At 36.1% G+C, this 16271-nt stretch overlaps 1 protein-coding gene across 4 annotated transcripts in view; it reads left to right on the forward strand.

The window, feature by feature from the left end:
* Positions 1 to 6787: 6787 nt before the first annotated feature.
* myo16 (myosin XVI) overlaps positions 6788 to 16271 on the forward strand; it is a 351216-nt gene continuing 341732 nt past the window's right edge. For 2 of the 4 annotated variants that reach the window (XM_061879193.1, XM_061879191.1), the window contains exon 1: positions 6788 to 6918. Coding sequence is in view for 1 of the 4 variants with exons in the window: in XM_061879188.1 (XP_061735172.1) it covers positions 6867 to 6918 (52 nt within the window). In the remaining 3 variants the exon portion in view is untranslated. Of the gene's footprint in view, positions 6919 to 10138; positions 10179 to 16271 lie in introns of all 4 variants that reach the window. The other 2 variants (XM_061879192.1, XM_061879188.1) reach the window with 2 other exon arrangements.

Here is a 16271-nt window from a genome sequence, read left to right on the forward strand (position 1 = left end):
ATAACACTTTTATAAGACTTTTAAAGTAATTTTGATAGTAGGCTATTATAAGTAATATAGACACTTACATCTTGTGTTGTCTTCATCATAACACTTATATAAGACTTTTAAAGTAATTTTGATAGTAGGCTATTATAGGTAATATAGACACTTACATCATGTGTTGTCTTCATTATAACACTTATATAAGACTTTTCAAGTGTATTTTGATTGAAGGGTAATGTAGTTAATGTTGACACTTCCATCACGTGTTGTCTTCATTATAACACTTATATAAGACTTTTAAAGTAATTTTGATAGTAGGCTATTATAAGTAATATCGACACTTACATCATGTGTTGTCTTCATCATAACACGTATATAAGACTTTTAAAGTAATTTTGATAGTAGGCTATTATAGGTAATATATAACACTTACATCATGTGTTGTCTTCATTATAACACTTATATAAAACTTTTAAAGTGTATTTTGATAGAAGGGTAATATAGCTAATATAGACACTTACATCATGTTTTGTCTTCATCATAACACTTATATAAGACTTTTAAAGTCATTTTGATAGTAGGCTATTATAAGTAATAGAGACACTTACATCTTGTGTTGTCTTCATCATAACACTTATGTAAGACTTTTAAAGTGTATTTTGATTGAAGGGTAATGTAGTTAATAAAGACACTTACATCATGTGTTGTCTTCATCATAACACTTAAATAAGACTTTTAAAGTAATTTTGATAGTAGACTATTATAGGTAATATAGACACTTACATCATGTGTTGTCTTCATCATAACACTTTTATAAGACTTTTAAAGTAATTTTGATAGTAGGCTATTATAAGTAATATAGACACTTACATCTTGTGTTGTCTTCATCATAACACTTATATAAGACTTTTAAAGTAATTTTGATAGTAGGCTATTATAGGTAATATAGACACTTACATCATGTGTTGTCTTCATTATAACACTTATATAAGACTTTTCAAGTGTATTTTGATTGAAGGGTAATGTAGTTAATGTTGACACTTCCATCATGTGTTGTCTTCATTATAACACTTATATAAGACTTTTAAAGTAATTTTGATAGTAGGCTATTATAAGTAATATCGACACTTACATCATGTGTTGTCTTCATCATAACACGTATATAAGACTTTTAAAGTAATTTTGATAGTAGGCTATTATAGGTAATATATAACACTTACATCATGTGTTGTCTTCATTATAACACTTATATAAAACTTTTAAAGTGTATTTTGATAGAAGGGTAATATAGCTAATATAGACACTTACATCATGTTTTGTCTTCATCATAACACTTATATAAGACTTTTAAAGTCATTTTGATAGTAGGCTATTATAAGTAATAGAGACACTTACATCTTGTGTTGTCTTCATCATAACACTTATGTAAGACTTTTAAAGTGTATTTTGATTGAAGGGTAATGTAGTTAATAAAGACACTTACATCATGTGTTGTCTTCATCATAACACTTAAATAAGACTTTTAAAGTAATTTTGATAGTAGACTATTATAGGTAATATAGACACTTACATCATGTGTTGTCTTCATCATAACACTTAAATAAGACTTTTAAAGTAATTTTGATAGTAGACTATTATAGGTAATATAGACACTTACATCATGTGTTGTCTTCATCATAACACTTTTATAAGACTTTTAAAGTAATTTTGATAGTAGGCTATTATAAGTAATATAGACACTTACATCTTGTGTTGTCTTCATCATAACACTTATATAAGACTTTTAAAGTAATTTTGATAGTAGGCTATTATAGGTAATATAGACACTTACATCATGTGTTGTCTTCATCATAACACTTATATAAGACTTTTAAAGTAATTTTGATAGTAGGCTATTATAGGTAATATAGACACTTACATCATGTGTTGTCTTCATTATAACACTTATATAAGACTTTTCAAGTGTATTTTGATTGAAGGGTAATGTAGTTAATGTTGACACTTCCATCACGTGTTGTCTTCATTATAACACTTATATAAGACTTTTAAAGTAATTTTGATAGTAGGCTATTATAAGTAATATCGACACTTACATCATGTGTTGTCTTCATCATAACACGTATATAAGACTTTTAAAGTAATTTTGATAGTAGGCTATTATAGGTAATATATAACACTTACATCATGTGTTGTCTTCATTATAACACTTATATAAAACTTTTAAAGTGTATTTTGATAGAAGGGTAATATAGCTAATATAGACACTTACATCATGTTTTGTCTTCATCATAACACTTATATAAGACTTTTAAAGTCATTTTGATAGTAGGCTATTATAAGTAATAGAGACACTTACATCTTGTGTTGTCTTCATCATAACACTTATGTAAGACTTTTAAAGTGTATTTTGATTGAAGGGTAATGTAGTTAATAAAGACACTTACATCATGTGTTGTCTTCATCATAACACTTAAATAAGACTTTTAAAGTAATTTTGATAGTAGACTATTATAGGTAATATAGACACTTACATCATGTGTTGTCTTCATCATAACACTTAAATAAGACTTTTAAAGTAATTTTGATAGTAGACTATTATAGGTAATATAGACACTTACATCATATGTTGTCTTCATTATAAAACTTATGTAAGGCTTGATTTTTTTTGCAGCTCCAGACAGATTTAGTTTTTTTGTAATTTTGGTCCAATATGGCTCTTTCAACATTTTGGGTGCCCGACACCTGATCCAGAACTATGAAATAAATGCCAATGATGTCATCTTTAGCGGGCTCTTTGATTGTGTACCATCATGCTCATTACATCTTATATGTTCCCGGATCACATTTTTTGTCTATGTTTGAGTCCCTTTTTGTGTTTTGATTATTTCTGGACTCGTCTGCTCCCTTTGTTTGAGCACTTCCTTGTTTGTATTTGTCCCCATGGCGACTTCATTTTCTCCACCTGCACTTACTTTCTGACTCGCTCCTGTTTTTGATTATTGTTTTAGCATGTAAACCGGCCCGCTACCATAGTTCTGTCTGGATGTTTCGTTTGCTCTATGCAATAGTTGCGTTGCTTATTCTGCTTTGTATTTATTTTGCTAAGTCTCGCCTTACCTTCGCGTGCGCTCTGCACGTCGTTCCCTATTGGACTTTGAACACGATGCTTGCTAAACATTAGCATTTAGCTTCCCGTGCATAGGCACGCCTTTTGTCAGTGTTCTTTTATCATTTTGTATAATGAAACAAGCTCCTACCTGCAATCCTGCTTGGTCCAAGTCCTGTAGCATCCGGGGGTGACAACTCGCGCATTTAAAATGCGTCCGAAAACCAACATTACATTCGTAATATTATTCACATCATAAACTCCCCCACTTTTATCCGTAGAAGTTCAACAAAGCCCAGCGGGGTGGTCGCCTCTTCATTCACATTTTGCCCTGGGAGTCTTGACTCCATTTGGCAAATTGCACACTTCTGGTCGGAAGGCTCGTGACAGAGGAAAGTCCGAAATAGGAAGTGCAAGCTGAACTTGCCCTAATGGATAAATGGATGTCGTTGGATGCAGCCATTAGCGTAAGAAGGATGTTGGAACACGACAGACAAGGCCCAGGGTCAGACATGGCGCACAAACATCCCCATAAAGGCTCAACCGTGATGAAATAACACCCTGTCCCTTTCTCCTCGTCTCGTCAGGGCAGACATGTCTTTGTGCGATGCCATGGCGACGGTCGGCGTGTTCGACGGAAGTGCATGTCACAGTGGACCCGTCTCTCAAAAGACAAATCAGCATCTGACCGAGGGGAATCAGGAAATGAGACCTGCTGAGTACACACACACACACACACACACACACACACACACACACACACACTGTATGCCTACCTCTTTAGGACCACGGTTTAGCTCGGTTGGTAGAGCGGCCGTGCCAGCAACTTGAGGGTTGCAGGTTCGATTCCCGCTTCCGCCATTCTACTCCCTGCCGTTGTGTCCTTGGGCAAGACACTTTACCCACCTGCTCCCAGTGCCACCCACACTGGTTTAAATGTAACTTAGATATTGGGTTTCACTATGTAAAGCGCTTTGAGTCACTAGAGAAAAAGCGCTATATAAATATAATTCACTTCACTTCACCCTTTCTAGATATATAAAGATTTGTATTCACAACAATAATAATATACTTGTGCAATGTAAATACAAAAAAAGTGAGAGTTTAGTTATTTTTTTGAATTATTTGTTCGTAATTGGTTTTTAATCTTCATTATTTACTTCGTTATTACAGTATGTGTCTCTCGCCCTCTCTCTCTCTCTCTCTCTCTCTCTATTTTTTTATATTTATATATAAAAAATATATCTTAAATATATCTTATATATAAAATATATCTTATATATACCGGTATATGTATTTATATATTATGTAGCTCTCTATATTTTTTTATATTTATATATAAAAAATATATATGAAATATATCTTATATATGAAATATATCTTATATATGCCGGGATATATATATATATATTTTTTTAATTACATTTTTCCAAAGGGGGCCCATTTCAAATTCTTACACGCACTTGTTATTACATATGTTAGCCAGGGAGGGAGCACTTCAAATTTTTACTCACACTTGTTATTTCATATGTTGACCAGAGGGGAGCACTCAGTCAACTTGAAAATTCCCACCTTTTGGAGACCAGCCTAATTTTGATATATTTCACCACCAGGGGTGCAAATGAGACATTCTCTATGAGATGCAATGGTTTTCCGTATTGGGACAATGATTCCGGTCCTAACTTGTTCACCGGTCCTCATATAGAAGGTACTTTTTCCTTGTTGATGTCTTTAGAAGGGTAGAAAGACAAGAACACACACACACACACGCACACACACACACACACACACACACACACACACACACACACACACTCACACACACACACACACACACACACACACACACACACACACACACACACACACGCACACACACACACACACACACATATACTCACGCACGAACAAACAAACATTCTTGTGTTTGTTACCTTCTTGAGACCCCAGAAAAAGGCCTACCTCTTTAGAACCATCTTTTTTAGATGTATAAAGATTTGTATTTACAACATTAATATTATATACATACATACAAAAATAAAACAGCTCGTTGTGAAAAATTAGTTTTCACAAGAAAAAGGTCACAATTTCACAAGAAAAACTTAGAATGTTGACAGTGTTATAATAAAAGTCGTCATTTTAACTCAACGCAAGTCAACATTTTACAAGAAAAACTGAACATTTGAGCAATATTATGATAAAAGTTGAAATTTTACTCAATAATAGTCACAATTTTACAAGAAAAGCTTAAAATTTTGGCAATTTTATGAAAAGAGTCGCAATTTTACTTGTTGAAAGTGACAGTTTTACAAGAAAACTTTACAATTTTGGCAATATTATAATAATAATCCGAATTTTACTTGGCCAAATTATGACAAAAGTCATATTTGTTCTCAAAAAATGTCACTGTTTTACAAAAACAACAAGTGAAGTGAAGTGAATTATATAAAAAACATTGGCAATATTGTATTAAAAGTCAGAATTGTATGTGACAAATGTCACCGTTTTGCATTAAAAAGTGATAATTTTACATTAAAAAAAGTATTACTTTTCCAAGAAAATATTGCAATACTACAGAAACACAAATAACATGAAAAATTGTTCCCAATTTTATAAGAAAAAATTATGAAAAAAAGCTTTTTGATACTTTTTTATGATTTGTATTTTTTTGTTTGTAATTTGCTTTTAATCTTCATTCTTTACTTCAAGTTTTTAAAGTATGTCAGTCTACCCCAGGGCAGCTGTGGCTACTGATATAGCTTACCACCACCAGGTGTGGAAGAATGTTGAGTCCCACTTATCTGTGAGCGCTTTGAGTGTTCAGAAATGCGCGATATAAATCTAAGTTATTATTATGTCTCTATATATACATTTTTCTTTGTTATTATTAATTTTGGCCAAAGGGAGCGCAGTTCAATTTCCTACACACATGTAGGTCTACACTATGTTGGCCAGAGGGGGAGCACTTAAAATGTTTTACACACACTTGTTATTTCATATGTTGACCAGAGATGAGCACTTTTAAAAGCGACACAGTCAATTTGAAAAAATACCTCCTTTTTGGGACCACCCTAATTTTGATCGATTTCACAACCAGGGGTGCAAATGAGACATTCTCTATCAGATACAATGGTTTTCCTTCTTGGGACCCAATTTTGGTCCCATTTTGTTCACCGGTCCTCATATGGAAGGTACTTTTCCTTGTTGATGTCTCAAGACAGGTAGAAAATACAAGAACACACACACACACACACACACACACACACACACACACACACACACACACACACACACACACACACACACACACACACACACGCACACACACACACTTGGGTTGTGAGAACCACACTAATTGTAATCAGTGTCAAACAATTGACCATTAAAATAGACAGGCAATTACAATAAGGCCAACATTGTACTGTATCAAAAAAATATATATATAAAAATAAATTTGTTATTTATTTTAAATATTTATTCAATTACATCCTTATTATTGTGGTTGTATTTTTGAGTACACTCCATTATAATGGCATATGTTCCTAATATTTTTGACCCTCTCATCTCACGGATGATTGAAAAATACATTTAAACCATGTAAAAAAAAAAAAAAAAAATCCCTCCAAAAATGTGTGTTTTTGAAGCTCAAAACGGTGTTATTTTTTCACAGCACAAGCTACCGTAAGTCAGGTCGATCAATTAAAGGCTGTCGCAAAAATGTCACGTGACATCATTTTACTGCAGGTGAATAGACGTCAGGTTGAAGTGACACATCATGTTCGAATGGCGTCACGGTGCCCGATTAAAAGGCGGAATTCCAACCACTGGTGAGTGTTTGCGGTGTCTTTTATTCGTGATTCGGCAAATTTCACGGCACGAATGCTCGTTTGTGTGTCGAATTGATCGTTGGAAGTATCGAGGCTAGTGTGGGTGTTTGCCCACGCGCAGCTGACAAAGTTAAGCCTCGTGAGTTTAATAATGCATTAAAAGCTTTTTTTAAAAAAATGTAATTTATGTAGTAATATGTCACTTATTTATGTAACTATGTTTTAAAATAACTTGTTTTGGTACTCTGGCGTATAGTCTTACATTTTTAACAGTAAAGAATGATTATTGCGGGTTAAGTGTAGTTTACATTTATACAATACGCATGCGCAACCAACACAGTACAATACAATGTGTTGGGATTAGAATGCAATAAACATGAACACGTCAATTCTGAAAAGGTGTAAGAATAAGCTAAGCTTTTTTGATCCACCACCTTGTCAATATTAACTGTTTGATATATCAGGCACTGTTCACCACCGCCACCCCAAAAAGGGACAAGCGGTAGGAAATGGATGGATGGATGTTCTTTAACATTTGCTTTGTGTACAGCATGTACTTATACTGTTCCTTAAAGGCCTACTGAAATGAGATTTTCTTATTGCTATTTAGGCTAGCTGTATGTACATCTTGCATCATTATGCCTCGTTTGTAGGTATATTTGAGCCTATTTAATTTCCTTTACTTATGTCCTCTGTGTATTTAATTTGTATTTGCATGTCTCATGACACATTATCTGTATGTATTATAGGCTGCATTTCTGATAGTTTTTTGTGGGCCATGTTGTTCCAGACCACAGCAAACGTTACCTAGCTTGCAAAAGATCGTAATAAATCCATTAGAAGAAGACAGTCTGCCGTTTCCTTAAACTTGGACACACACATCAAACACCTTTGGCCGTTCTGAGCCAGTATTTTCCAGAAGTTATCTCATCTTGTGAAAAGCCTCCATTTTATTAATGATTTCCAATGCTGCAAAAATGTGTAGAATGAGAATTAAAATACAACATTTTTGTAAACGAAGATTTGCGTCAGCCTTTGATAGTAAGCTAATATAGCTAATATAGACACTTACATCTTGTGTTGCCTTCATTATAACACTTATATAAAGCTTTTCATTTTTAGCGGGTCCAGACAGATCTTTGTTTTGTATTTTTGGTCCAGTATGGCTTTTTCAACATTTTGGGTTGGCGACCCCTGTCCCAGTGTCACGGTTAGCTGAATCGTTTCTCGTCCAACCCTCTCTAAATGCCAATCACCGGCTTTGCATAGGGCTCTGCCACCTGCGATTGAGGCGTTTTGTGTGAGTAAGCACATGTAAAATTTCAATTATTGAATAACAATTATTCCTAGTGTTTGAACGTGAGTGTGAATGTTGTCTGTCTATCTGTGTTGGCCCAGTGATGAGATGGCGACTTGTCCAGGTTGTACGCCGCCTTCCGCCTGAAGCAGCTGAGATACGCTCCAGCGCGACCCCGAACGTGACAAGCGGTAGAAAATAGATGAATGGAGGGCATTTCGTATGACATTTGTCTGCTAACATATTCATAGCCGCTTCCTGCTCCGTCACTGATAAGAATACGATGGCCAGTTTCCCTTTAAATTGTCAATGTCCCCCGTGGTGCTCTGCGTTAGAGCTGGCCGTGTAAGTAGTTGTACTGGGTTTGAATCGCAGCCTGCGATGTGTCAGGAGGAGATGCCAATTTATATTTTAATTATGTTTTATTTTTTTAATTCTGCACTGTGAAACTTTTTTTTTTTTTAACAATTTCTTTCCATTTTCTGTTTAGGTGCAAAACATGCATCAACATGTATTAGGGAGAATGTCCTTGCGGCTTGTGCAGCCCTTTGAGACACTTGTGATTTAGGGCTACAGTACTGTATATAAATAAACACTGATTGATTGATTGATATTAAAGTTGATTTAAAGGCATGAAAAACTCTTTAGCCAGGCTTGGCCGTGGTAAAATGAACCTGCTGCGGAATTATTGAAGGAAATGCTGTACTCAAGTGGCTTTAAAGCCAATGCCTTACTACACATCGACTCATATTTAGGGATTACTTTGATCTGCTGCCCTCAGCCCAAGGTAATCACGCTGATCCAGGGCTCTGCTGCCGAACTGGCAGCATCAATGCTCGGATTTATCATTTAAGGACAATCCTGAGGATTTATTTCCGAAACACAAACGAGGTGACTCAGGCCATTCGCTTTTTGAGAGATTAAGAGAACACTAATTATTATTATTATTTGGAGGGTCACTGTCGTCAACTGACCAAAGTCTGTTTGTATCATCTCAGAAATCGTTCTAAAGTGAGAATTTTGCTGTCAAAATTGGATCTGGGAATGATCATTCACGCGTTCATTTCATCTCGTATTGACTATTGCAACTCTCTTTTCACTCTTTTAGACAAGTCAACGTTAAAGTGACTTTGGACGGTACAAAATGCAGCTGCCAGACTCTTGACCGGTGCACCCAGAATAGTCCGTATTACCCCCATTTTATCCAGTCTTCATTGTCATCCAGTTAAATTTCGCATTGAGTTTACAATTTTAGTCCTGACATTCCGTGCGTTGAATGGTGGGGCCCCTCAGGACATCCCTGACTTGTTATGCCCCTACTCTTCAGGGCGCAGCCTCCGGTCTTCAGGCTAGGATCTTCTAAAGATCCCAAAAACTTGTTTAAAACCCGTGGAGACCTGGCTTTCTAGGCTGTAGCTCTCAGGCTCTGGAACAATTTGCACCCGTCCCTTCATGATCTTGACTGTGTTGAAACTTTGAATAAACATTGGAAAAATTCTCTTTTTAGTAAAGGTTTTAGTTAATGCACCTTTCAACTATCAATTTTAATCCACTTAGTATCCTTTTTATGATGTTGCCCCTGTGGTTTTAATTGAATTGTTGTTTTAGTTCACCTATGTTTTTGTACAGCGCTTTGTGATTTTATCTGTGAAAAGCGCTTTATAAATAAAATGTACTTACTTACTTACTTGCTTATTCTTGATCTGAAAAGCAGAGTGAGAGCTTTTATTCATTTTTTTTTAACAGAGTCTGTCGGAATAATATAAGCCTATCTATAATTTAAACGCTTGAGCCTCGTCCTGAAATGCAATCATGATGAAGCCGTAAGGAATTAAAAAAACAGATTGAAAAATTCAGCTCTGGTCTTACAAGTTAACATTTTAGACTTTTCCAAGTGCCCCTATTTTTTTTATTTCCTTGCAGGTGAAAGCTTTGCCAGACAGCCTACTTACGTCACGGTTGAGTGAGTATTGTTTTTGTAAATATCGACAGCATTTCATGCCATGCCCTCCAACTCTTACCTTCCACAGAAAAACAACAACAACTTACTTACTTTTTATGTGCTTTTTAAGTGAAGTCCCACTCCCAACGGCCATGCCCAGAAACACGCAGTAGTCCACGTGATTTATGATGAGAAAACGTCACAACTTAAATAACATTTGAACTATTAGCAGGATTGCTCGCATTCTTTTCCACCCAGGTCACTTAGCAGTTGTTGCTTGGCAGACTTCACAGGCAGATACCGACAAACAAGGAATTACCATGTCTACACAAATATAAAATAAGTGTGATCAGTGAAAGAACTAATATTGTAGATTGTAATAAAAAAAAATTCTGATCTGCTTGGCAGGATTTTTTGATTCTGCTTCAGCATTATCTTCAAATTAGCGCTTTAAAATATACCAGCTTCACTACATTACAGATTTTTAAAAGCATATTCTACATATTTTTTTCCTAAATTAAATCTTATTTCTTATATGTATTACAGTTCAGTGTTTATCTTATTTTATATTATTATTTTGTGGCGATTAATACAAATATTCGGTATGCAATATTTCCCTTTCTGGGTTAAGGGTGAAAACTGCTAACCAAAATATGGTGGCTTGTCTTGGCGCTACTGTATCTTCACTGTGACAGTTATGTTGACTAGAGATGTCCGATAATATCAGGCTGCCGATATTATCGGCCGATAAATGCTTTAAAATGTAATATCGTAAATTATCGGAATCGGTTTCAAAAAGTAAAATTTACGACTTTTTAAAACGCCGCTGTACGGAGTGGTACACGGACGTAGAGAGAACTCCAGAGCGCCATTAAACCTTAAAGGCACTACCTTTGCGTGCCGGCCCAATCACATAATAGCTACCGCTTTTCACACACACACACACACACACACACACACACACACACACACACACACACACACACAAGTTAATGCAATGCATACTTGGTCAACAGCCATACAGGTCACACTGAGGGTGCCGTATAAATAACTTGAACACTGTTACAAATATTTGCCACACTGTGAACCCACACCAAGCAAGAATGACAAACACATTTCGGGAGAACATCCGCACCGTAACACATCATAAACACAACAGATCAAATACCCAGACCCCCTTGCAGCACTAACTCTTCCAGGACGCTAAAATTTACATCTCCCGCTCCCCCCCACCTCAACCACGCCCACCTCAACCTCCTCATGCTCTATCAGGCAGAGCATGTCCCAAATTCCAAGCTGCTGTTTTGAGGCATGTTCAAACAAATAATACACTTTGTGACTTCAATAATAAATATGGCAGTGCCATGGTGGCATTTTTTTCCATAACTTGAGTTGATTTATTTTGGAAAACCTTGTTACATTGTTTAATTTTGTTTTCCTGAGTTAACTCTCCTGAAGGAATCAATAAAGTACTATCTATCTAGACGCTGAACACAAGACGATCTGACATTCTCAGACTTTTTTCCGAATGAAAAAAAAAACACTATCTTGTGTTAAAATATATAGTAATGGTGAAGTGCAAATAGAATGTACAAACAATGACAGCAGACCGAAAAAAAATGAAAGCCCAGTTTAGCACAGTTGTTGATTGCTGGTTGAGTTGAAAATGTGTTGACTGAAAGAGTCTGCTGCCAGAAGAGCAAACCATGTCAGCTCCATCCATGCATCCACATACAGACCTCCACTACATTCTTACCGTGTCCTTGCTCCAGGCTGTGTTCGTCCTGCTGGTGGCCACCATATGCAGTTAGGACGGTAGCATGAGGGAAAGTCTTTAGGGGATTAGCGTAGTGGGCAAGGAGGCTGGCAGCTGCAGGTGGTGGTTGGAGTTGGAGGGGGTTGGTTTGGACCATCTTCGTTCTCTGCACATCTGCTCGCTGCTCCTGTTTTCCCTCCTTTCTCTTTTAACCAGACTATTTCCCTTTCAGTCTATTGTTTGACTGTTTGTTTGGCTCACCCCCCCCCCCCACACACACACACACTCCTTTCTCTCGCTCTAAATTGTACATTAAGTTTTGTGTCGCACATTGCCACTTAAATTGTATTTAGGCTAGGGTTATGCTCCTATCTACAAATAAATTAGAAAAGAAGAAAATATTATAAATATGACATAACACCCTGTAATATAACAAGAAATAGAGTTGCACTATAGGAGTACATTTTTAGTGCTTTTTGTCAGAAAGGTTGTATTATTATTAGAATAAAAAACAGTAATTTGACAAGAAATAAAGTTCCATTATAGGAACAAAGTTGCAGTATTTTTGCTAGGAAGAATGTAATATTATGATAAATTGCATTTTTAAATATGGATGGCGAGCAAATGTCAGTATTAAAAAAATAACTACTCTATTTTCATAGCATTTATTTTTTTTTTCATCATAACAAAACCAGCCGATTCCTTGTGATTATCACACAATGTTACAATTTTCTCCTTGTAATATTGAATCTTGTTTTCTCTTAAAACTCTGACTTTCAACACTATTCCCCTATCCACAAAGTTTTAAAAATAATTAATCTTATTTTATCTCTTCAGTTTCACTGTGAAGTACTGTGGGTGTCTTGAAAGGCGCTATATGAAATTGATTGATTGATTGATTGATTGATTGAAACTTTTATTAGTAAATTGCACAGTTCAATACATATTCTGTACAATTGACCACTAAATGGTAACACCCAAATACGTTTTTCAACTTGTTTAAGTCGAGGTCCACGTTAATCAATTCATGGTAATTATGTCCATCAATATTATTATTAGTAGTAGTATAATTTAGATCCTTTAAAAAAAAACTTTTTTCACTTGTTTCAAATTGTATTTGTTTTATTTAGTTATACGTATAATCCCTTAAGAGAAATTAAATGTATCTAATTTGAAAACCAAATAAAAATATTTTTGTAACACTCTATTGCCTAATTCCAGTTTTTCTCCTAACTTTTGTTTAACTTGAACAAATAAGGCTAAATTACAGTAAGGAATGATGTTGTTTTCAATACAGATAAGTTATATCTATCTATTATTTGTTTAATTTATATTTAATACATATTTCTTTCCGGTTGATTTCGGGGCAGCTTCATTAGCAGTAAGAGTGTTTATAGGCTTTCAAACTAATGTAGGCTGGCGTTTCAAGTGGCTGATGAGGTTTTGATGTGTTGAAGCTTAATGTTTTTTTTTCCATCCTCGGGCAATGTTTGCAGAACATTTGGTGCCCACAGCACGCAGATTTTTTTCCACGAGGTAGGAGAAAAGGATTGCTTGATTTATGTACTGGAACCAACCAACAGTACATTAAAGATTTTACTGGAGCTATTTTTCTTATTCTTATTTATCGGTAGGACGTCGTTTTTCCTCATATGGTCCTGATAATTATCTGTGCGACATTTATAGTGCCCGCCTAGTTACAATGAATATTCCATATTGAATGTAATATTTTCACTAAAGCTCAAACAATTTTATCAATGTATCATATCGATTAGAAAAAAGCTTCGATTTATATTCTGCTGCTTTGATTAATCGTTTGTGTAAGTAGAGCTGCACGATTAATCGAAATCAAATATACATCAAGGTTTTAATTAGTGCGGTAACTAACAGCAAGAGGCTGAAGATCGAGCCCGGTGATTGAGCCCAGGACCTTTGTATCTAACAGTGGAGTTTAACTGAACAGAGTGAACCCTCTGAGACGAGAGCGGGCGCCATCGTACAGAGAGCCTCGCGACTTTCCAGTGAGAAGTGCTGCTAAGTAACATACATTAGGAGGACAAACTTGAGAATATAAAGCAGAAGGTCTCGTTGTGGAGATATTTAATCTACAAATAGGATGGGTGATACGAGACCATCAACACGGACGAACGAGTGAAACTGCCGCGATCACATGATAGCAACAAACAAAAAGACAACGTCCAACCTCATTTTTCAAACTACGAAGAAAATGCACTTTAAGATGTACAATATTTAGTTAGGTTAAAATTTTGCCTACAGAAATCAGTCCATTTAATTTTTTGTTTGTTTGTTTATTTAGGGTAGCAAAGTTATTTACCTTCCAATGACAGTACCGTATTTTTCGGACTGTAAGGCGCACTTAAAATCCTTTCATTTTCTTTAAACTGGACAGTGCGCCTTATAACCCGGTGCGCCTAATGTACAGAATAATTTTGGTTGTGCTTATGGATCTCAAAGCTATTTTATTTGGTACATGGTGAGATGATAAGTGTGACCAGTAGATGGCAGTCACACAAGAGACACGTGTAGACTGCAATTAGACTCAAGTAAACGACACCAAAATTTTACATATTCCATTGAAAATACAAAACATTACACACAGAGCTCCAAAATGTATCAAAATGTTTTAGGACGACTTTGGTAAGCTATGAAGCCACACTGCTTGATGGATTGTACTGTGCTTCAACATAGGAGTATTATTATGGTGTGTGTAAGACATATTACAGGGTATCTGCGGATCCTTAAAAAGTCTTAAATTCATGTGTCTAAAATTAAGGCCTTAAAAAGTATTACATTTATTAGAAATTCCTAAGATGGTCTTAAATTCAGTACTCAATGATCTAAAATTGTCGGGCCAGTTTTTTGGGGTTTTTTTTCTGGGCACGTGTTTGAGTAAAAGTTACGGCACGTCTGAGTAAAAGTGAGTGATTTCAGTGTCAGTCGCGCGCATAGTCGGGTCGCGCGCAGACTCCTTCCTCGCGTCCCGCCTTTCAGTCAGCATGGGGAAATGCAAGTTTTGCGAGCGTTGGCTGGGGGACAGCCGGTTTAAAAGATGGCTTAAGCCTGTTGCCAATCCCGAGGAGGCCAGGTGCATACTTTGTAAGAGGGATTTCAAACTTGGCACCATGGGAATTAGAGCGGTCGAATCGCACATGCAGTGCGGTAAGCATAAAATCGCGGCAGAGAGCCAAAAACAAACACCGGGTATCTTTCAGTTCTGCGTGGGTCCAGCGCCAACGCACCCCCAGCTAGCAACAACTGCCGCTAGCAGCACTGACCTGACACTAATCTTCGGCGGGACAGCAACATTAAAATCCGAGGTGTTATGGATCTTGCACACTGTGGTGAAACATCAATCCTACACCTCAAATGACGGGATTGGCGATCTTTTTTGTGTGATGTTTCCTGATTCTCAGGTTGCTAATACATTTTCTTGCGGAAAGGATAAAACAGCATATATTACGAGACACGGATTAGCACCTCACATCCAAAACCTGCTCTTCGACCAAGTCAACGAGACTCGGTATGTGTTAATGAAATGTAATTTATTTTTACCCTCACCTCGGTTATGTTTTTACTGGCGTTGGTGTTGGTTTGTTTGTTTTGGATGTCAAAGTTTTTGGATCTCTCAAGATTTTTGATAAGCTGTTTGGCAGAGTGGTGCTTATCAGTTTATTTATTAATAAATATACAAAAAGTAAACTTGACTGATTGTCATTGAGGTTGTAGTACAGTGGGATCCTCAAACATCGCTTATATTTATAGATTTTTTATTATTTTTTTCGGTCTTAAATTTCATTCATGGTGGCATTAAAAAGGTCTTAAAAAGTCTTCAATTTGACTTGCTGAAACCTGCAGATACCCTGTATTATCTGGTGTTTTGTTTGGCATTATTATGCAAAAGCAACTTTTCTTACATTCTGGTACCTGCTGATCTGTATTTGGTAATGCATGAGTCCTGAAAATTTGTGCGCCTCCGCCTTTGTAGTCCGTAGGACATCGTAGTCCATAGGCTTCCTCTTTTCCCTATCTTCTTGTTATGGGACATTCATCCTCCGCTGTTGCCATTTCTAATATAAAGTAGTGTAAAGTTCTTACTTATATCTGTCAACAAACTTTCCATTATAGCGTTAAACATACCAGTGTAGTGAGTTTACATTATTCACCCAAGGAACTTTAGTTATTCAAGAGTTCTGATCGAACAGTTTTTCACAGGACACGTTTCCTGCGCTGTTTCACTTGTGAGCCACAGATGAGGAGATGCTGCTCCGTTATTGATTTAGTTAGTCTGAATATCATTAAAACAGTTAGCGCCTTCTTTTGATACTTCTTCAACTCCC

Source organism: Nerophis ophidion, linkage group LG19, assembly GCF_033978795.1.
Source record: "Nerophis ophidion isolate RoL-2023_Sa linkage group LG19, RoL_Noph_v1.0, whole genome shotgun sequence".
Taxonomy (NCBI): domain Eukaryota; kingdom Metazoa; phylum Chordata; class Actinopteri; order Syngnathiformes; family Syngnathidae; genus Nerophis; species Nerophis ophidion.